Below are 23,202 nucleotides of genomic sequence, written 5' to 3'. Positions count from 1 at the left end.
TCAGGGCATTGAGTCGGAAACCGGCGCATATTGACAGGAGGAAGTGGCACAGCCAAAAGTGAGTGTAGTCTTTTGAAGGAAGAGACTCAGGGCTTTCAAATTTCAAAAAACTACCCTACCCAGCTCACACCAGCCCCTGTCAATCATCTGACTTCTGGATTTACTTTTTAATTTCTCTTATTCTTTGGGATTATCTCCCACAAACCTGAACGTTATTGCCATAAAACAGAATGCAGTTAGTTTCTCTACCTTTCTGTGAACGTCTTGCAAAAAACGGTGTTGCAATATGATGAAAAATGGTGGAGAAATTTACATTATAAAAAAGATGGCAGAATTCAGTACTGTATCTACAAAACCTTCTGTTTAATCATCTTCCCTTTATTCATTTGCTTAGATTTTTCAGGTCTGGTCAATTTTAGCATGGTGTTATTTACAGTCAAAGATAATTTTTTTTTTAAATAGAATTGATATTCTCCTTTGGTTCATTACAATTTACTCAAGCCTAGTAACAGACACACTATTTCTGACACTGATCCATATATGTCCCTAGATTCAGATACCAAGAACATGCAAATGGGCCATTTAAAAAAAAATTGTAAATGTTTATTCTACGTCCTTATGGAATGAGTGACATAAAAAAAAAAAAAAAAAAAAAAAAAAAAAAAAAAAGTAAAAAAAAAGTAAAAAAAAAAAAAAAAAAAAAAAAAAAAAAGTATGGATGGAAGAGCCGCACATTGACGGGCAAAGAGCCACATGCGGCTCGCGAGCCGCGGGTTGGCCACCCCTGCTCTATTCTTTCAACTTTAAAGGGGACCTGCAGATGAGGGTCTGTATACCCTATCAGTTATATTATACGTTACAATAAATATGGGCAATAAAACATCTGTAAGGTTTATTTAAAAAAAAAAAAATCATTGTTTTATATTTCTAATGGAGTACTCATCATTTTCCAGCCTCAAGATTTCAGCCTGTTATTGGCTGGGCTCCGCCCATAAGCACTTTCAGTGACAGTCATCCACACAGTCTGCGAGTGGCAGACAGAGAGAGAGAGAGAAAGAGAAAGAGAGAGAGAGAGAGAGCACTGTGTAAACACAGCTGCGTGCGAGACACGCAGGTCCCCTTCTCTTTCTCTCTCTCCCTCTCCCGTTTGAGGAAGTCTTCCACTGTGCCGCGCGCTACAGCTATAGACGGGGCGTTAGTTAGTCTCCCGAATCGAGAGAGAGAGATAGAGAGGGGGAGAGAGAGAGACAGACCGAGAGACGACAGCGCGACGCGCGTGTGTGTATGTGTGCTCTGTCGCGAGGGTCTATCTGATTCTCCCTCTCTCTCTCGCTCGCTCTCTGTCAAACCCCGTTTGGTGCGCTACAACCACAGAGCCAATCGGATCACTATCCGCTCCATCCTCGCCACGTGACGTCACCATGCGAGTCAAATCAGAATGACCTAATTTTTTTTGACCAGGTGACCTGAATGACGGCAATCCGCCAATATGGTATTTAGAGACACAAACACATTGATACTAACTCCTATTACTATAATACAATGCTAGACACTGAAAAAAGATATTTATAATGCATGTCACCTTTAAGGGAAGGAGGTTCTTAACACATTGACTGCCGTTCACGTAGATCTACGTTTCTGTCGCCCGACGGTTGAGTGCCGGAAACGTAGATCTACGTTTCTGTCACGGTATTTCTTTTATTATCTATTGCCATTCATAATTCAGCGGGGCACCTTGTGCATACTGTTCAGAGTGTGTTAGAAACGGGTTGGTTTCTTTTCTCTACCGAGCTGCGGCATGGGGGCGAGTCCTAAACACTCCGGCAAAACACACACTTGTAGGGATGCTTTGGACTACTGACCCCGTCCGCCCGTTGAAGTGCAATGCCCAGCAACGTCGGAGGCACGATCGCTGTGGATAACTGGAATGGCAATGAGATTATTAGATAATAAATTTTTTTCATTACTTCAGAGACCGGGTAAGGACACCATATATGAAAGCTTGCGTTGATCTGATAAGGGGGGGGGGGGGGGGGGGGGGGGGGGCGCCGGTCTAAATCACATTGCATGCGTGCACGACAAAGGATAATAGTGATGATCTAGCGTTGATTTCAGGAAGATCCGATAATCAGGCGAAAAATGACAACATGTTTATTGAATTACACAAAACCGCTGTTTTCGTGTCTTTTCCCTGGAATTGCTCAGAAGCGGCCGGACTATGTTCATATTCAAAACGGTATAAAAACAGAAATGTACGAGGGGCGGCTACGTGGCGCAGTGGGCAAGGCGCTCGCAACGAATGCTGGAGACTAGGCTCGAACAGGATGCCTCCTGTTCGAGCCCCGCTCTCCACATTGCTTTCAGTTTAGCTGGTCGTCCACAGTAATACACATTGGCCGTATTACGGGGAGGGAAACTGAAGGGTGGGGATCGGGCGTTGTGGACAGCGACTCATACAGGTCGGTTGGTGCGCCTGCGCAGTAGAATCAAGAAGCGACGGGGGCGGGGCCCCTCCAAAGCCCAGACCCCCGACGCTGAAAGATCGAGCCGCGCAGGTGAAAAGATGCGACGGCTGTTACCTCGAGTATCGGAGGGGACTCGTGCTATGTATGACTTAGTCCACATTGCAGCCGGCTTGTGGGAGGCAAGAAACATTGTTCGAAGACAGGGGAGGGTTGAATTGGACGATATGAAAATTGGGATGGGAGAAAAATAGAAAAAATGGGAGAAAAAGTGGATAAAAAAAAAGAAACGGAAATGTACGGATGAAAAAATAATCTGTTTTTTGCACGTTGACCAGAAGCAGCTCAATGAGACTCGACGGCGTTATTAGACCCATAGCTATACTATAAAATATAGGTTTAGGTCTACAAAGTACAACTACATTCACATGGGGTTAATGGACGGCACGGAAGTGGTCACTTCCCAGAAGGGGCGTGGCACTCATTGTGTTAAGGAAGGTGCTATCCGACCGGGACCCGTCTTCACCCATCTGTTTCCGGATGCTCCTGAACTATTCCAAAGGTAAAAAAAAAAAAGAAACGTCCCATCGATTCCTTAAATTGAAAGAGTTTACTTACTCATAGTATATTTTCAGATTCAGAAGTGTTTTATTGCCCATATTTATTGTAACGTATAATATAACTGATAGGGTATACAGACCCTCATCTGCACCTTTGATTACACTGTTTACTTTCTCATATTCTTATATTCAGAGTTAGTTATTGTTTATTTTAATTTAAATTTGAAATCTTTATTTCGAAGATGTAAATACAAACAAAATAAAACAACAAGGTGACAACATAACTCAATTTACATGTTCGAAAAGAAGTAGGAAGAAGTATACACTTATTTAATCCTACCCCTTTTCCACTACTCAAAATTAATGTAATTTCTTACAAATTTAAAACCTTACAAAACAAATATATATATACAAATATATGCAAAAAATCCCTTCCTCATCCCTGTACCTCGTGAACATTTCTTTATAACTCAGTTTGAATTGTCTTATGTTTGGACATTGCTTTAGCACAATATTCAGACTGTTCCACAGTTTCACTCCACATATGGAAATGCAATGTCTTCTCCTGGTAGTACGTACACTAAGAACTTTTAAATTGAGTTCTCCCCTCAGATTATAACCCCCCTCTCTTTCAAAGAACAGTTTTTGAATGTTTCCTGGAAGTACATTACCTTTTGCTTTATACATTATTGTGCTGTTTTAAATTCCACAAGATCAGTTATATAGTCGTACTGGCGAATCGCGTCCTGCTCTTCGCCATCGAGATGTACCTCATCTCCAGTACCTACTGTACTTCATTAACGAAAAAACAAATGCACCCAGCATCTGACCAGGCCCTGCCCCAATGCCGTACTATAAGGCAGCAGGCGTGGTCACCACTCGCCCTTCCTCTATTTCGTTTCCATCATGGCGGATGCTTGCACCCTGTGAACTAGCGTTATGAAAAGTATAGAGAAATTGCGCAATGTTGAGTATTCGCCGGAGATTTGCCAACCCCTGGAATCTTCTCGGCATGTTCCAACGGCACGTCGGGTCTGTCCTGGTGTTTCCTCGTCTTGTGGCAGCAGATCGAGGGACGGTTTGCAAGGTTTGGCTATCGAGCTGACTCGCACATATACTCATACACCCTGAGCAATACATATAGGACATTGAATGGGCCCTAGTAGTGGCGGTTTAGCAATGGAATTTGAGAAGTTGTGGCCCTGCAAAGAAGGGGAACTTCTACATAGACAAATAGAGCTGGCAACCTATGGTATATCATGAATTTAGCCTTAGGCAATCAAAGTGTTAATTTGGTTGTGTTGATGTTAAATCTTTTTTTTTTTTTTTGCAAAATGGGTATATTCTGTTTGGTTTTACACAATATGTCTATCGGTGTGTTGTGTGTGTGTAGGGGCAGGTATATATAAGATTTTTTCTTCTTCCTGTTCCTTTCGGCCATGGTATTTTTGGTGAATTATATGAATATGTACTGTTGGACTGTGGTAATTCCATGTACGAATAAATAAATGATGATGATGATTAACGCTGGTGTTAGTAATGCTGCTTGTTGTTATGTTAGACAACGAGTTGTGTGTCGGCGCCAGGGGCGGGATCAGGGTTTCCGTTAGAAAAAATTGTTGCCGGTCTCCGTGACCTGCAAGATTTCAATCTACCGGACAAATGAGATTAATTCCGGTCATAGTTTATTGAGCTTTAAAACAATTGATAGGCAGGCTATATAAAGAATGTCATCCTCAAGGCATGTAGATTTATAATATTATTACTTAAAACGAGGCTACTTTTGCATATACAGTCATTAATATATTCCAAATAAAATAAGTCCCTCGATACTCCGTGCTGCTGCTGACTTGAAATAAAATAGACCGCGTATGTGGGCAGTCGGTCCGACACTAAACAGCAGTCTGTTATAATCACATTTTTATGAGCTAACGAATTCCGTTATATTGGACATTTGTATTAATTATATCAAGCGAAGAACTGAGAAATTTTGCAGAGAGAGACGGCAACATTATCGTGGGTTTGCGTGATGTATATCTCCACCTCCCAACGACTTGGTGCTGGTCATAATGTCCGGTGAAAACAACTCCCTCCAAGCACAACTTGACCACCCGAACCGTACCAAAACAGGCCAAAATTAAATAGCCCATGCGACGAACGATTCATTACATTCGTTTCATCGTTGCTCCACCAAGCAGCCGGTCCAACAATGAAAGCTGTTATCAGCGCGAGCCGGCCGCAGTTAGTTTGCAAGAAGCATCCAGCTGCAGACCCGCAGAGCAGCTTTCCAGGTCTGGGGACCGCACTGTGCCAGCAAAGCTGGTGGGTTCTGTGGGTCTGCAGCTGCATGCCTTCCGCAAATCCAGCAGCAAGCTCTCGCTGAGCGAAGCAACGACAACAAACGCTGTTTCGTTCATCGCATAGGCCACCCAACTCCAGCCCATCCAAATACAATTCAAATAATCAAACTGTGCCCAGAGGGAACTATTTTCACCGGACACTATGACCGGAGAGATTAAATATGTCGGACTTCAACAGATTTTGCCGGTCAAATACCGGTAATTACCGGCTAACGGAAACGCTGGGCGGGATGTCTGGGTGAACGTCCCTCTGAGTTGGACGTTTTCCAGGTGATCTTGGAGCGTGCTGCTAACACTAATGCTATAATGCTGGGTCACTGTTTTAATGTTCCCCGCCGTGGGATGTCACCGCTTTTCCCTCCTCTTAACCGGTTCATTGATGAAGGTCAGTCAGTAGCTAATGTGGGGGGGTTTTGCTGAGACTTATTTACCCTTTTTACGGGTGAATGGGTTGACAACAGGGCGCAGGGCGGGTGTGCCGTGGCTAGAGAGCCAGGTAGCATCGATCTTGTGCCCCGGCGGGGTTGAACGGTGTCGCACCCGGAAGCCGACGCTTGAGAGCAGGTCGGCCCGGCAGGTGGCAGTATGGACTGATGAGAGTTATACTGCCACAGGATGGAATTTAGCTGCGGCCAGTGTTGTGGCTCAGCTGACTGTTTTTCTGTCCACATTAGCGTCGGGTAGTGGGGCTACAGGACCAGCCGACGCTGAAAACATTTTGTATGTTTTTGGTGTTATAGAGATCTTGAATCAGTCGCAAGCTATAACTGCGGGGAGGATTAGGATGCTATCAACACTTGTTAATAGGCATTTCTGATTGGAGCAGTCTCCTCTTGGGGAGGAAGAAAGGTTTCTTCTCCTCACGGCTCCTCTTTCTGCGGAAGGACTCTTTGGTCGTTCTGCGGAGACGCAGGCGGTTGTTGACTTAGGTCCCACACCGCCTCACGCTATGCAGCCGGAGGTTGGAGCATGGCCTTGTCAGCTACTATGGCGAGGCCATGTTTCGCCCGCCAGTGGTACCCTGGGCGTTGGGTCAACAGGTGTCTACAAGGCCGACAGCCATGGCGGCCGAGGGATCGGCCATGTTGGATGAGCTCGGCTTGGAATATACAAGCCGTCGCCGTCCTGCCGCGAGCAGCCCGCTCCCCGATCACTCCCTCCCCCAACACCAGCGGAAAAGGGGCTCTGATCGGTTTCCTTTGGCTGCGGGCCGCGAGCCTTCGTTGAAGCGCATGCAGCCCCACGTTTTGCTTCTCATGGGGACAGGGGCTGACACCCAGTTGATGGCTGAGCGTGGGTCGGTCCGTGAGAATGTTGTGCTGTCACGTGGCTCCCTCGCCACGCGTTGTGCGATTGGTGAGCCTGGTGTTACGGCTGCCACTGTCGACGGTGGTCAGCAGGGGGACTCGAGGCCTCTTCGAAAGAATGCTCAGCGCGGGTTACCCCAACTTCGCCTTCGCCAGGCGGGGTATCATGTTGATGCCTCCCACTCCCGTGAGATCGGCAGTGGTCTGAAAAGAAGAGGCGTGCGTGATTTGGGTGGTAGTAATATCACTGCAGGGCTACGGTGTGTAGGAACCCATGGGGTCCTCACGCCTTGCATGTCCGGCTGCAGAACAACTCCTCAGCATGTTCTGGAGTGGTGTTCAGTGGGGGAGCTTGTGTCACCTAGTTTGATGTCAGCTTCCCCCGTATCAAACCGGCCCTTTCTGTCGGGGTCCCCCCTTGGATGCGATTGCCTCGTGGGTTGTATCAGGGACCGGTGTCCCGATTCCACGGAACTCCCTGCCCACACGGTTGGGTTCAGAGGCTACGCACAGCGGGAGGGACCGGGCCGCCTATCTACAGTTCCTTGCGGCCCAGCGCCAGTTGGCGGCGGGTGCGCTCTGGGCTTATTATCACATATGGCTACAACAGTGCCATATGTCGAGATGGATGGAGAGAACGTTGAGGCGGGGGCTTGTCTTGCAGTTCGCACAACCCCACCCTCCGTTTTCAGGTTTGGTGCAGACCCTATTGTCAGGGTCAGCAGCAGTGACAGCTCTGGCCGACGAGATCCAATCACTGTTGGCGAAGCAGGCCGTAGTCGTGGTCCCGAGAGAGGACGCGATGTCAGGCGTCTACTCCCGTTATTTTCTGGTGCCCAAAAAAACGGGAGGTGTCAGACCTATACTGGTTCTGTCCGCATTCAATCGTCTGATTGTGGCGAGACCATTCAGAATGTTGACCGTCAAACACCTGCTACTCGCTGTCAGGGTGGGAGACTGGTTCACCTCCATAGACCTGAAGGATGCGTATTTTCACATCCCGATTTTCCCTCCTCACAGGAAGTTCCTACGGTTCCTTTTTCAGGGCGTAGCGTACGAATACCAGAGGTTGCCGTTCGGCTACTCTCTGGCCCCCCGCACATTCACCAAGTGCGTAGAGGCCGCGCTGGAGCCTCTACGTCGTCAGGGGATACGAATTATTTTCTATCTCAACGACATGCTGCTCCTCAGCCGGTCGGAGGAGGTCGCCAGGTCTCATACCAGGCTGGTGGTGGAATTCCTCACCAGGCTGGGTTTTGCTGTGAACTGGAAGAAGAGTACGCCTCTTCCCAGTCAACAGGTGGAGTACTTGGGCTTGGTTCTAAGTTCAAGGCCCATGAGGGCAACCCTCTCTGAGCAACGGAGAGTGTCTATCCTCAATGTGCTCGGGGGTTTCCGTCCTGGAGGGACGGTCACGGCGCTGCAGGTGATACGCCTGCTCGGTATGATGGCATCTGCTCACGCTGTGGTCCCTCTTGGCCTCCTCTTCATGAGGAGGATACAGAGGTGGTTTTCCAGTATGAAAATAGACCCGGTGAGGGGCAAGTGGAAACGGTTGACGGTTCCCTTGTCGATACGGGGGGATCTCGCCCACTGGAGGAGGACTGGTATCCTCACCAACGGGGTCCCCATGGACAGCAGGCGTTCACACGTCACGGTCTTCACCGACGCCTCCCTCACGGGATGGGGGGGGACGTGTCGGACCAACGCAGTAGGGGGCAGCTGGACGATCCATGCTGCCCGGTCGCGTGTATCACTTCCGCAACGGATTTAGTCGGATTTCGGTTTCCGGGTTCGCCTGATTGGCCGCGACGGCCACGTGACACGCCGTGGCACGCCCCCGCGGCAGCGGCAGACTCGGCAGGCTTGCCGCTGCGCCCTGCTGTGGCGAGACGCTGGAGTTCACTTCCCCTTTCACATCGCGCCACGCTTATGCTGTCTAGCACAGTCTCTAACAGTAACAGTAAGAAGCATTTTGGATAAAAGTATTCTGTACTTCTGTATGACAACAATGTATGCCTTTCAAATGTTAAATGATAAATGATTAAATGATACACACTGAAATCTACGCTCTCTCATCCTGCTTTCCACAACGCGACAATATTATTAAACAGCAGCTCTGTCATTGAAGTGGGAAAAGTGAGCCGTATTGTATATTAGTACATTGCATAGTATATTGTATATTGTATGGTAACTCAGTTACTTCTATTCTGCATCGAACATTGTACATATGTCTATACTGAACAGCACAGAGCTGCTGTTTAATAATATTGTCGCGTTGTGGAAAGCCTGCCGAGTCTGCCGCTGCCGCTGGGGCGTGCCGCGGCGTGTCACGTGGCCGTCGCGGCCAATCAGGCGAACTCGGAAACCGAAATCCGACTAAATCCGTTGCGGAAGTGATACACGCTGCCCGGTCTGCCCTGCACATCAATGTGTTGGAATTGAAGGCGGTCCTCCTGGTCCTTAGACGGCTCGCCCACTTGGTGGTAGGCGAGCACGTTTTGGTCAGGACGGACAGTATGACAGCAGCGGCGTATATCAACAGACAGGGTGGAGTACGCTCCACCCGTCTGCACCGGGCGGCGGTCGAGCTCTGGCTATGGGCGTCTCACAATCTGCGCAGTCCGAGGGCGCTCTACATCCCTGGCAAGGCGGTCCTCATCACGACGAGTGGGAACTGCGCCAAGACGTAGTCAGGCAGATCTGGGATCGCTTCGGGGAAGCTTCAGTGGATCTGTTTGCAAGCAGACGATCTCACCAGTGCCCCTTGTGGTTCTCGGTCAGTCGGGAGGACGACCCTCCCTTGGGGGTGGATGCCTTCTCAGTGTATCCATGGCCGCCCGGGCTTCTGTACGCCTTCCCCCCCTCACACCTGATAGGTCAGTTGTTGGAGCGGGTACGGTGGGAGCAAAGGACCTTGATCCTGGTTGCGCCGGACCGGGGCACAGCTGTGTGGTTCCCGGTCCTGATCCAGCTATTGGTAGCCCCGCCGTGGCCTGTTCCTTGGTCATCGCGGGCCCTCTCTCAAGAGGCCGGGTCGCTGTGGCAGCCCCCTGTGCTGGGCCAGCCTCTGATGGTTTGGCTGGTGAGAGGGTGAGTCTGGAGAGGATGGACCCTTCTGTGGTTGACACCATCCGGAATGCGCGTGCTCCCTCCACTACCGCGCTTTACGCGGGTAGGTGGCGTATGTTCCAAGAGTGGTGTAAGGTGGGGGGCTGGGACCCGGTGTCCTGCCCCCTGGATGCTGTCCTTGCTTTCCTTCAGTCTCTCCTTGATAGACTGTCGGCTTCGACGGTGAGGGTATATGCTGCGGCTATATCCTCTTATCATGAGGGGTTTGAGGGCGTTGTGTTGTTCAGCCACCCTCTTGTGAAGCGTTTCCTGCTTGGCGCTTGGCGCCTTAAGCCAGTGACACGCTCTCGAGTTGGGATCTTCAATTGGTCCTCGGTCGGTTGTCCAAGGCCCCGTTTGAGCCTCTTGAGCAAGCGCCTTTGGAACAGCTGTCGTTCAAGACTGCGTTCTTGCTGGCCGTCACCTCCGCTAAGCGCGTGGGTGAGCTCTGTGCTCTCTCGGTGCGGCCTGAGTGTCTGTCTATTCGTTTCGATAGCGGTGCCACTCTGAGGCCTAATCCAGCCTTCGTGCCAAAAAATATCCGGAGTTCTTTCCGCTCCAGGGATATTATGGTTCAGGCGTTTCATCCGCCTCCTCACCAGGGCTCGAGACTAACGATGTCCCGTCGTCGATCAAATATTGATTTGGGACGAACAGAAATCTTTTTTGGGACGCAAACGGGACGGAGAGGATTTGATTTTTTTCACAGGAAATGTCAATTAGCCGACTGTCAGTGCGCGCATATATATATGAATTATTCTACGTTAATAAAACATACCTGGTGATCAACTACAGTTTGCTGTGAACATTATGATATGTGTGTAGTGTTCTGATAACGACGGCTGGGCAGCGGGAGCTGGATGCTGGATTTTGCGAGAAGCATGCAGCTGCAGAGCCGCAGAGCTGGACAGCTGTGCCTGCACAGTGCAATACTCCAATTCAGCCATTGGCAATTCAGCCGTTGGGTGGGAGGCGCTGTTGAGCGGGCCTGTGACTGGACCTAAAAGCGCCCCTGCTCTGCGGCTCTGCAGTTGCATACTATTGAAATTCGTTGGGACTTATTTTATTTTATTTTAGCAGCAGTTATCAATATCGACCAGGAGGACAGCGCGATCTAAGGGACATGTTTCATTACTAGTCATTACTTTAGTTATCAAAGGTGGAATCTCTGGACGCAATAACATTATATAGTTTAAAGCTAAACTACGTTTTTCTTTCTTGTTAGAAGAGGGATAACTTATTCAGTTAGATTTGATTTGATCTTTATTTATCTCTAACATTTTCAACCATAAACACACACATTTGTAATAACAAAAAAAACTAAAACGAAATAAAATACAAATACATTTAAATATATTTTCCTATGGAAGGAATAATCAACATGGCTCCAATTGGTTGACTATAACAGCACCGTGACCAAATATCCCTATACTAGCACCTTGTTAAACACTTTTTTTTTTAATATATATATATATTTATTTTTAATCATAATTATTCTTGTGAAATCTTTCCACCTGGGAGCCTTTTGACTAAATCAATTTATTCTCCCCTTCTCTGAATGGTGTTTCTTATGGCAATAACAACTATAGACGACAAAACCAAAGTAAAGAAACGACATTTGATTTTTGGGACGGTTACATTCACTTTGGGACGGTTAAAATTGTATTTCGGGACGGTTCTGGGACGGTGGTGAAAAAAGTTAGTCTGGAGCCCTGCTCCTCACGCTAGTGAGTTAGAGGCGAGCCTTCACCTGTCATGTCCGGTCCGGGCTTTGGGGATTTACCTCAGCCGTACTCAGGGCCTCAGGGCTACCGATCAGCTTTTTATCTGTTACGGTGGCTCTCGTGCTGGTAAGGCACTGTCGAAACAGCGCCTGTCCCATTGGTTGTGTGAGGGCATTGCCCTTTGCTACACGTTGGCTGGTCTGGCCCCTCCTGGGGGTGTCAGGGCGCACTCCACTCGTGGGGTGGCGGCCTCTGCCGCCCTGTTAGGAGGGGCCTCGGTGGAGGACATCTGTGCTGCGGCTTCATGGTCCTCACCGGGTCCCTTCGTAAGGTTTTACCTCATGGACATGACCGGGGGTTCTGTCTCCCAGGCGGTTCTGAGGTCTGGAACCTCTCCTGCTTCCCGTCTTTCGGTGGGGTAGCAGGGGTGTGTGGGTGTGGACCACGAGGTGTTGTGTCACACGTGGTCCCGCCTGTGCTGTGCGTTTGGCGGTTTCTAGTTCCCTCTTTTTCGCACTTGGGTGGAGTTGACTGCCGCCCCCTCTTCACTAGGAAGGAGGGGTGACGGGACTCCCCTCCCCCCTGATGTGGGCTTTCGGGTCCTCAGGGGGTGCATTTGTCGGTCCTCGCGTCTGCTCTGTCCCCATATCTCGATGGCGAAGAGCAGGACGCGATTCGCCAGTACGACTATATAACGATATATGTATGTATATAACCTAGTTATATGAGTACTGGCTGAGAGTCCTGCTCTTAGCGCGCCCTGAGGTCCCTTGGGAAACTTTTCTGATGGAAACTTTTTCCGAGGAAGGGAGAGTGGTGACCACACCTGCTGCCTTATAGTACGGCATTGGGGCGGGGCCTGGTCAGATGCTGGGTGCATTTGTTTTTTCGTTAATGAAGTACAGTAGGTACTGGAGATGAGGTACATCTCGATGGCGAAGAGCAGGACGCTCAGCCAGTACTCATATAACTAGGTTATATACATAACCTATCGTTAACTTTAATGTTTTTGACTTTAAAATGTGTATGTTTGTGTGATCACGATATCCTGCATTGTGAACTATCCTTATGGCTCTTTTTGGAGTATAAAAAGTGGTTGTAGTGTAGAATTATAAGTGTTTCCCCAGACTTCAGCGCAGTCATTTAAATATGATAAAACTAGTGAACAGTAGAGAATGTAGAGTGATATTTTTTTATCCAGAATGTGCTTTACTTTACTCAAGACTGAAATGCTTTTTGACAGTTTAGTTTGGACATGTTTTATGTGATTTTAGCCGATTTTATGGTCTATTATTACACCTAGACATTTATTTTCATAAACTCTTTCAATAATCACATCATTTATTTTAACTTGTACTTGAGTATTTAATCTACAGTTTCCAAATAACATAATTTTTGTTTTGCTCAAATTTAATGATAATTTGTTTCTATCAAACCAACTTTTTAATTTCTTCATTTCAGATGTGATGACCTCTAAAAGCTGCTGAATATTCTCACCAGAACAAAATATATTAGTGTCATCCGCAAATAAAATACATTTAAATATATTAGATACTTTACATACGTCGTTGATGTACAAGATGAAACATTTTGGACCCAACACTGACCCCTGGGGGACGCCACCCAATCCAATACTACCCCCCTGATCCCATATCGTTTCAATTTCCTGATTAATATATCATGATTGATAGTATCGATATAACATTTATACTGTTATATATTTTATTTATAATTGTATTGCCTATATTTATGTCTTTCTACTATTGCACTGCCCATACCTACCTCCCCTCCCCCATGCTGCTAAGACGCCCGCATTTCCCCAAGGGGATCAATAAAGGAATATCTCATCTTATCTCATCTTGTAATATATAGACACGCTCAGGTGCTCACCTTGCACGAGGGCTTTGAGGTAGACAGACACATAGACATATATAAAGGCTAGATGACTCAGCCGCGCTGCTGGCAAATGGAGACAGACGTTGCCACATGGCAGCCATCTTGCCACAGGCAGCACGCCCACTCATAACATGAATGTCTATGGTGCATGTACTATTGAAATAACCATAGCTTGCTAAATCTTCAACCGATTTTCAAACGGTTTGGTTTGTTATAAACGTCAGAGATGTAGTTATCATACTGCATACTTATAATGGACTTTCATATGAAAATAATTTCAACATGTCCAAGCATCATAGCCATGCTAATAACGTTTGTAATAAACCAAACCGTTTGTAAATCGGTTGAAAATTGAGCAAGCTATGGTTATTTCAATAATACATGCACCATAGACATTCATGTTATGAGTGGGCGTGCTGCCTGTGACAAGATGGCCGCCGGTGAACTACGCTGGAGACTCCACCTTGCACCATCTAGCTATATATATATCTATGGACAGACAGCTCACGCGCTCACCTTGCACGAGGGCTTTGAGGTAGATGTGCTCACCTTGCACGAGGGCTTTGAGGTAGACGTGCTCACCTTGCACGAGGGCTTTGAGGTAGACACGCTCACCTTGCACGAGGGCTTTGAGGTAGACATGCTCACCTTGCACGAGGGCTTTGAGGTAGACGTGCTCACCTTGCACGAGGGCTTTGAGGTAGACATGCTCACCTTGCACGAGGGCTTTGAGGTAGACATGCTCACCTTGCACGAGGGCTTTGAGGTAGAGGTGCTCACCTTGCACGAGGGCTTTGAGGTAGACGTGCTCACCTTGCACGAGGGCTTTGAGGTAGACATGCTCACCTTGCACGAGGGCTTTGAGGTAGACGTGCTCACCTTGCACGAGGGCTTTGAGGTAGACGTGCTCACCTTGCACGAGGGCTTTGAGGTAGACGTGCTCACCTTGCACGAGGGCTTTGAGGTAGACGCGCTCACCTTGCACGAGGGCTTTGAGGTACACATGCTTGCCGACGGGCACGTGCATCACCGTCCCACGCGGCAGCTGCAGTCGGAACACGTGGGTGTTGTGGTTGACCTCCGTCTTGGAGACCAACGTGCACTCCCGATAAAAGACAGCTGCGAAACAAAAGGAGAATGAGTCAGAAGTGCATTCTAAAGACATTGTGTTCACATTACGGTGACTAAACAAAATGTGTCACACATTCACATAATGGTCCACAATTAACACTTAAAAGGTACAGTCTGTAATCTTCCAGGAAATTGCCGCCCCCGGAACACATTGAGCGCTTTTCTCCAGCGGTGTTGCAGAGTGCTTTTTCCTTTGGTTTTGTTACGTGTCTTGCAAAGAGACTAGTCTAAAAAAAAAAAAAAAAAAAAAAAAAAAAAAAAACACTTTACATAATATGTCACCTTTAATTAACACATTAACTGCCACGCTTATATCCATCAATGTTTGATCACTGCCACCAGTCTAAGTCTATGGAGATGTTTACCTTCTTTGCAGGGCTATAACTTTTTAAATTGTATATTGACATTACTATGGCCCATTCAACATCGATTATCTATCGTTCAGGATGTGGGAACGTTTAACTTTTTCATTCACACATTCATACAAAAATACTGTCTAGAGTATAAATATGTTTTTATCGTTTTCTGCAGTAATTCCTAGAATGTGAGATATAGGCATAAATGCATATATTAGATTATCAAATGCCGTTTGATACCGATCCACGCTATATAAAAAATTTCAACTGTACATGGTCCTAAACATTATGACTGATCATGCGCGGGTGAACGGAGGGGGGGGGGGGTTTATAATTCCGTGATCGTCGTTAAATGATTTATGTAGTATGGGTGATATATAGATCAGAGCAGTTTGCATCGATAATAATAAACAAAAACGCTGAAAGTCACGGCAGCCTCCACTTACCGTTGAGCGATGATACTGGAGCAAACAGATCCCAGGTATTTGATGGGGATCGAGGCGATCCATTTCCGGTTTGTATAATACTAATACACGCCAAAATCGTGTCGATTATTGAGTTATGGCAGCGATCCATATCCACGGTGTGTGGCTAGAGTCCTGGGATGATATGCGAGTGGCCGGATGGATTTAGGAGACGCACCGAAATCCAACCGGCATATCCGGTTTGGCAACTCGCCGATCATCCATCAGGTGGCAGTATTGAAGCGTTGCAGAGTTGTGCTGAGTCCCACAGCATCAGACAAGGCTCCGTGAGTGAAATATGAATACCATGGCGAAAATATGAAATATGATCAAAATAACGTTGTACGCTGTGATCTGGCAGAATTCCCATGAACTTGAAACCCGTTGTAATAACGTTTGTGGCGCAGAAAGTGTTAAAGGAGAGGACATTTAAGTTCATTATTTCCTTCCCTGTCTGGCTGCCCCACACCCAAGAGTATAACATAACCATGACCCTAATCTTAACCACACTGTTATATTATCATACTGGCCAATCGTGTCTCGCTCTTCGCCATTATGAGATATCTCTTATCTCCTAGCACATAATGTGCTCACGAAACAACAAATGCACTCACATGCACGTGACCAGGCCACGCCCCTGCGTCCCACTATATGACGCCGGACATGGTCACACTCACCCTTCCTCTTTTTGTTTCCAACACGGGAGTAGCAGTGCACTCTGTGAACTAGCTGTTATGAAACGCAGAGAGAATTTACACAATGTTGGGTATTCGCCAGAAGTTCACCAGCCCCTGGAATCTTCTCGGCACATCCTAAACAGTGCAACGGGCCTGTCCTGGGTTTTCCTCGTCTCGTGACAGCGGACTGAGGGACATCACGCAACGGTTAGCAGTCGAGCTAAGTCGTGCACAGGTAGGGCCTGCGCTATCAGGCATTGATACTAGCATGAGTAATACTGCTCGTTGTCCCGTGAGACAGCCGAGTTATGTATTGGCGCGAGGGGCAGGATATTTGGGAAAACATGGTCGTCATGACTCTGTTTTGGGTGTTTTCCCAGCTATCCTAGAGCGCACAGCTAATGCTAATGCTACAATGCTGGGACGCCGTTCCTTTGTTCCCCGCCGAGGGCTGTCTTTACTAAAAGGTCTTCCCTCCTCTTAACCATTCATGCTGACGGTCAATCGGTGTCTAATGTTGGGGGTTTAACGGGGGCTTGTTTACCATTTACATGGGTGGATGGGCTGAGGCTCAGGGCTGGTGTGCTTTTTGTGAATCTATGAATTGAAAATGGGGGTCCTTGGTATTTTTCTCTGGTCTGCATCCCCTTGACAATTGTGTGTATGGGCTAGCCCATTCTGCAATATGTTAATAGAGTTTTCGTTCATTTATTCATTTACCCCTTCATGGGTACACACCACAGTGGAGGTTGTTGCATGCCTACTAGTGAGGCAGTGCTTCACTAGTAGTAGACTTTGGTCTGCAGCCACCACTGGTGTTCTGTGCTTAGTGAAGCAGGTGGCATCAGTCCTTTGCCTCTGACATGGTGGAACGGTGTCCCACCCGGCCGACGCCATGAGGCGAGTCGGCCCGGCAGGTGGCTGGTGGTCTGATAAAGCCTATACCGCCGCGGTATAGAATTAGCAGCGACTGGCAACATTGTTCAAATTGCTGTTTTTTCTGTCAAAAATGATGTCGGGTGGTGGGACCTTAGGGCCAGCCGACATCAAAACATCGCGCAAGGTTTTGATGTTACTCAGCTTTTGACCTAGCCGCAAGCTATAACCGCAGGGAGGGCTAGGATGCTGTCAACGCTTGTTCACAGACATCTTTGGTTGGAACAGTCTCCCCTTGAGGAGGAGAGAAGGTAGAGCCATATGGAATCCGCGATCACGGAATCGCGGACGGAATCGCGGAATTGAGCAATAAAAATGGAATCCACTAAAAAAAAAAAAAAAAAAAAGATTAATTAATTTTTTTTTTTTTACTTTTTTTTTTTTTTTTTTACTGTTGTGGGACTTGTACAGCACTTTGTTCAACTTTGTCAGTGCTGTAAAGTTGAAACCTTTTTAAATCTTAGACAAACAAAACACTTTGCTTTCATGAAATATTGTAAGCCGTCATTTGAGGCTTTATAAAAGCAGCACAATGAACACAAATCTGTCAGTGCAGAGTCCGACCTCATCTTAAATAACAAACAGCATTGCTTGTTGTAGTTAACAAAGAGAGGCAGAGTTGATTTAGCAAAAATATATATAATTATTTTTTTTTTTTTTAATAATCGAATTTTATTTTCATATTCGAATCCCATGCCCATCGAACAAAGCTTCGAAGCTTCGAAGTATTTAAGACAGCCCTATTAAATGGACTGTTATATCTTATTAAATTGTGGACATTTATTCATTCCCACTTATTAGACACTATTTCTGATGGTAAAATGAGCGTACAAAGCAAAATACAGAATTCTGAAATATTAAAACGGAAAAAACGGAATTTGGAAAAAAATAAAATGGAATTTGGAAAAAAATAAAACGGATTTCATATGGCTCTAAGAGAAGGTTTTCCCTCCTCGGGGCTCCCCTCTCCGCAGAGGGACTTTTGGTCTTTCCGCGGGAGCGCGGGCGGTATTTGACCTAGGCCCCACACCGCCTCACACCGCGCAGCCAGAGGTGAGGGCGCGGCCTCGCCAGCGGCTGTGGCGAGGCCCCCGACCAGCGGCCATGTTTTCCCCGCCTGAGGTACCCTGGGCACAAAGTCAACAGGTGATCACAAGGCCGAGGGATCGGCTACATTAGATGAGCACGCCCTAAAAAAACGTTGCCGTCTAGCTGTGTCTAGCACGGTCACCCCCCCCCCCCCCCCCCAACACTAGCTAGTATTTTAAAGGAGCTGTAAGCGGTATTTTCTTTGTTGAAATAAGTGGTCTACATGTTAGAATAATAGCTCTATATTCCGACAGCCGTCACTGATATAGAGTGTTTGGTCAGTAACATGGGTCTCTCAGTCCCTCCACTCTGCAGTAAACAGACAATACATGTTCTGGTATCCCTTCCCACTTTATCCAATCAGGAGAGAGAACTCCACACTGCAAACATTTCCTGACAAAAATAAGAAATAAAAACTAGTTTTAAGCAAATAATGTGCTTGGAACAAATCAAATAATCTGCCAGCAAATCTGGCTTGGCAAGATTTCTTGAAATAAGTACAAATATCTAGGGTTCTCTCTCCTGCATGCTAGGTTTCCTGCCATTGACCTTGACCATGGCACTGGCATTACAACTTGGAGCTGGTCCCCGGGCACTGCACTGTGTGTGGCTGAACCACTGTAATAGTTAGGATGGGTCAAATGCAGAGGACGAATTTCCCCATAAGGGGATTAATAAAGGTCCAACTTTTGTTACTAATTCATGTCTAAAATGTATAAAAAAAATCATGTAAGTCTTGGTACCGCCCCTGATCACCAGGTGGGGCTGATAGCTCATTTATTCATTTAATTTCCTGTATAAAAAAAGATGCAATTTTCTGTTGTGTTCATACTTGAAAAAGACCGGAAGGGTCGAAACTTTGTATCTGCTATTTTTTGTCACAATTAAAACACCTTGGAGCATCAAAAGTGAGTTGCGAGCCCGGCCTTGTTTCATGTACTACTGTTTTTACAGTTTGGCTCAGCACCAAGGAACGGAGGATGTGCGTTATTTATTTTTTCTGAATGTTCAACTTTGTGAACACAAGTGATCGATTCGTGTGACCTTTGAACTCACCTCGATCGTTTTTCCGCAGGAGGGTGTTGTGGAACTCCAGGAGTTCTCCGAGCTGCGTCCATTTTCCTTTAGCCTGTTTGCGTATACTGAGCTGGATCTTCCCCACCGCGGATGCCGTCAGGACTGTCAGGAAGCAGACAGCGTAAGGAGAGTGGGGGGGGGGTGGGGAACAAGACTGAACAAAGACTCACTTTAAAAAAAATCTAAATTCCAAGATGTCCGTAACGTTCTCTCTTACCAGCAACGCTTCCCTCCACTTCTTCGGCCAGACCTGATGAGAAAAGGGATCATTTACATTTAGTCATTTAGCTGAACACTTTTATCCAAAGCGACTTACAAGTTCTGTACAACAAGTCAGCAGGAAGGAAGGGTACAACTCTGGCAGCTAAGGGTCAGTAAGATTGTTCGTCAAATAGTGTTGAACGTGAGCGTTACACTCTGAGTGTAAGTATAGACATGACATACTAGTATAGACATTAGTATGATAGGTAGTAGTATAAGTATAGTAGCATAGTAGTAAGGTACATAATAGTAAAAGACAGTAAGAAATTAATTTTAATTTTTTTATAAGATGTTTCACCAGATTCAAACTATATAGTACAGGGGTGGCCAACCAGTCAGAGACTAAGAGCCACAAAAATTACTGTGGTACCACAAAGAGCCACACCATATACCAGCGTTTCTCAACCTTTTTTTTTCAGTCACGGCACCCTTTATGTGTTTATAGGTCTCACCCTCTGAAGTTGCTAATGTATTTTTTTATTTGGGCCTCAAAGGGTTAAAAGTACCCTGTGAGACCCACGGTTGCAAAATTACAAAATCACTTTTAGCCATTTAAAAAAAAAAGTCTGTAAATGTTTATTTAAAAAATGTTAAGCACATGTATAGTCAATTGGTCCTGTTGTTCAGCCTCACAATGCTATTTGATAGTAAATGTGTTTATATGTCCCACCCTCTGGCCTCTGAAGTTGCTAATGTCTTTTTAATTTGGGCCTCACAGGGTTAACCTCTTAAGCCCGAGATATACAGTAAAAGTGTATATTTTCAGCGTTACGTGTGTTTACCAATGATTTTAATTGTTATTAGTGAAATATAAGATTATAGAAATCTCAGGGCATTGAGTCGGAAACCGGCGCATATTGACAGGAGGAAGTGGAGCAGCCAAAAGTGAGTGTAGTCTTTTGAAGGAAGAGACTCATGGCTTTCAAATTTAGAAAAACTACCCTACCCAGCTCACGCCAGCCCCTGTCAATCATCTGACTTCTGGATTAACTTTTTTATTTCTCTTATTTTTTGGGATCATCTCCCACAAACCTGAACGTTATTGCCATAAAACAGAACACAGTTCGTTTCTCTACCTTTCTGTGAATGTCTAGCAAAAAACGGTGTTGCACTATGATGAAAAATGGTGGAGAAATTTACATTATAAAAAAGATGGCAGAATTCAGTACTGTATCTACAAAACCTTCTGTTCCCTTTATTAATTTGCTTAGATTTTTCAGGTCTGGTAAATTTTAGCATGGTGTTATTCACAGTCAAAGATAAAAAAAAATTTTAACTAGAATTGATATTCTCCTTTGGTTCATTACAATTTACTCAAGCCTAGTAACAGACACACTATTTATGACACTGGGAATACATGATGATGACACCTGAGATCCATAGATGTCCCTAGATTCAGATAACAAGAACATGCAAATGGACAATTTTTTAAGAAATCTGTAAATGTTTATTCTACGTCCTTATGGAATGAATGAGTGACATAAAAAAAAATAATAATAATTATAATATTTTTATTTTATTTTATTTTTATTTTATGGATGGAAGAGCCACACATTGACGGGCAAAGAGCCACATGCGGCTCGCCAGCCGCGGGTTGGCCACCCCTGATATAGTAATATACTATATTGTTAAAGTATACAGATTTATCCTCACATGTTACAACGTTTACAATATAATCAAACTGGAGGTGGTGGCCCGAGAGGAGGACAAGGAAAAAGCTGGATGCTATACTAGAAAACCCCTCTATGAGGAGCCAAGATGAGAAGCACATTTAGCCACAGACTTATCCCCCCACAACACACCACACACCGCCTTGGCCAGTCCTTCGTGCCAGTAGCCATCAGGCTCCACAACTGTGGGCACGGACTGCTCCAATAGCTGGAGAACTAATGGCTGATGAACTGGAGAACTGTTAGGACTGTCTGACTCTTAATAATAAACACTGTTAGGACTATCTGACTCTTAATAATAAACACTGTTAGGACTATCTGATTCTTAATAATAAACACTGTTAGGACTGTCTGACTCTTAATAATAAACACTGTTAGGACTGTCTGACTCTTAATAATAAACACTGTTAGGACTATCTGATTCTTAATAATAAACACTGTTAGGACTATCTGACTCTTAATAATAAACACTGTTAGGACTATCTGACTCTTAATAATAAACACTGTTAGGACTATCTGACTCTTAATAATAAACACTGTTAGGACTATCTGACTCTTAATAATAAACACTGTTAGGACTGTCTGACTCTTAATTCTTAATAATAAACACTGTTAGGACTGTCTGATTCTTAATAATAAACACTGTTAGGACTGTCTGATTCTTAATAATAAACACTGTTAGGACTGTCTGATTCTTAATAATAAACACTGTTAGGACTATCTGACTCTTAATAATAAACACTGTTAGGACTGTCTGATTCTTAATAATAAACACTGTTAGGACATGACTCTTAATAATAAACACTGTTAGGACTATCTGACTCTTAATAATAAACACTGTTAGGACTATCTGATTCTTAATAATAAACACTGTTAGGACTATCAGACTCTTAATAATAAACACTGTCATGACTGTCTGACTCTTAATAATAAACACTGTTAGGACTATCTGACTCTTAATAATAAAGACTGTTAGCCGACTCTTAATAATAAACACTGTTAGGACTATCTGACTCTTAATAATAAACACTGTTAGGACTGTCTGACTCTTAATAATAAACACTGTTAGGACTATCTGACTCTTAATAATATACACGGTTAGGATTGTCTGACTCGTAATAATAAACAGTTAGGACTCTCTGACTTAATAATAAACACTGCACAGACTGGTGCAGAGTATTACTACGGTTTGGACCATGTATACCATCATCACTATTACTACTGTCTGATTGAATCCTGCCACCCACTAGTGTTCACTACTACTACTGTTATTACTATTGTCATTATTACTTTGCACTTTGTTCTAAGTTATATTATTACTGCTATCAGTACCTATCCTACCTGTACCCCCCCCCCCCCCCCCCCATGCTGCTATGACATTTGATCTCCCCAAGGGGCTTAATAAAGGACCGCTTGACTTGACGTAATCGTGACAGCAGTAGATCATACACTTGAGAAAATAACTCAAGCACTCAATGTAATATTATTATTATATTATATAATATTAAGGCAAATGGTTTATCAAAACTGATGCTCCTCTTAGCTGTGAACAAGAAGACTGTTTCCGCTCGGTGGCTGTCGGACCTTAACACATTGGGTGCCATGCCCTTTTTTTTTTTTGCCCCATCTATTCACTGCCACGCTTTAAAAGATAGGAGTCCGTCACCTTGTTTGTAGAGCTATAACTATATTCTATATTATAGCTATGGATACAATACTATGGTCATTTGACAGTGACTTTCTTCCGGTCAAGATGCGAAAAAGAGATAATTTTCCCATGCATACATTCACGCGTTATACCGTGGTGAATATAAGTATGTTTTTAGATCGGTCTAGGGTAATTCCCGAAATGCTGAGGAATAGCCTTACTGTATGCATGTATTATACTATAACCGTTGCCGTTTCTTGCCTGGACCCGCTATTATTCTCAAATCAAATCTATATCATAGGTATTATGTTTCATCATTAATGCATGAAAGGGGGGGGGGGGGTCGTTTTTTGATGCTTCGATCGTCACCAACGGCATACGTTGTGGACTAACGTTACAGACACACGTTCGGATCGAGGTGAATACATGCTTGGATCAATGCAAGATTGATATTATAGCCCTTACCTTGACTA

At 45.3% G+C, this 23,202-nt stretch overlaps 1 protein-coding gene across 1 annotated transcript in view; it reads right to left on the bottom strand.

Annotated features, from left to right (window-relative positions):
* cyb5r4 (cytochrome b5 reductase 4) overlaps positions 1-23,202 on the bottom strand; it is an 80,884-nt gene that overhangs the window by 36,387 nt on the left and 21,295 nt on the right. The window contains exons 9-11 of the mRNA XM_084308805.1: positions 19,368-19,400; positions 19,130-19,252; positions 14,399-14,539 (exon numbers count right to left, since the gene is read on the bottom strand). Of these exons, the coding sequence (XP_084164931.1) occupies positions 14,399-14,539; positions 19,130-19,252; positions 19,368-19,400 (297 nt within the window). The remainder of the gene's footprint in view (positions 1-14,398; positions 14,540-19,129; positions 19,253-19,367; positions 19,401-23,202) is intronic.

This window comes from Notolepis coatsorum, assembly GCF_963971535.1.
Source record: "Notolepis coatsorum genome assembly, chromosome: 2".
NCBI classification, from domain to species: Eukaryota; Metazoa; Chordata; class Actinopteri; order Aulopiformes; family Paralepididae; genus Notolepis; species Notolepis coatsorum.
Note: the sequence above shows the minus strand (reverse complement) of the source record. Positions and strands in the feature narration are given on the sequence as shown.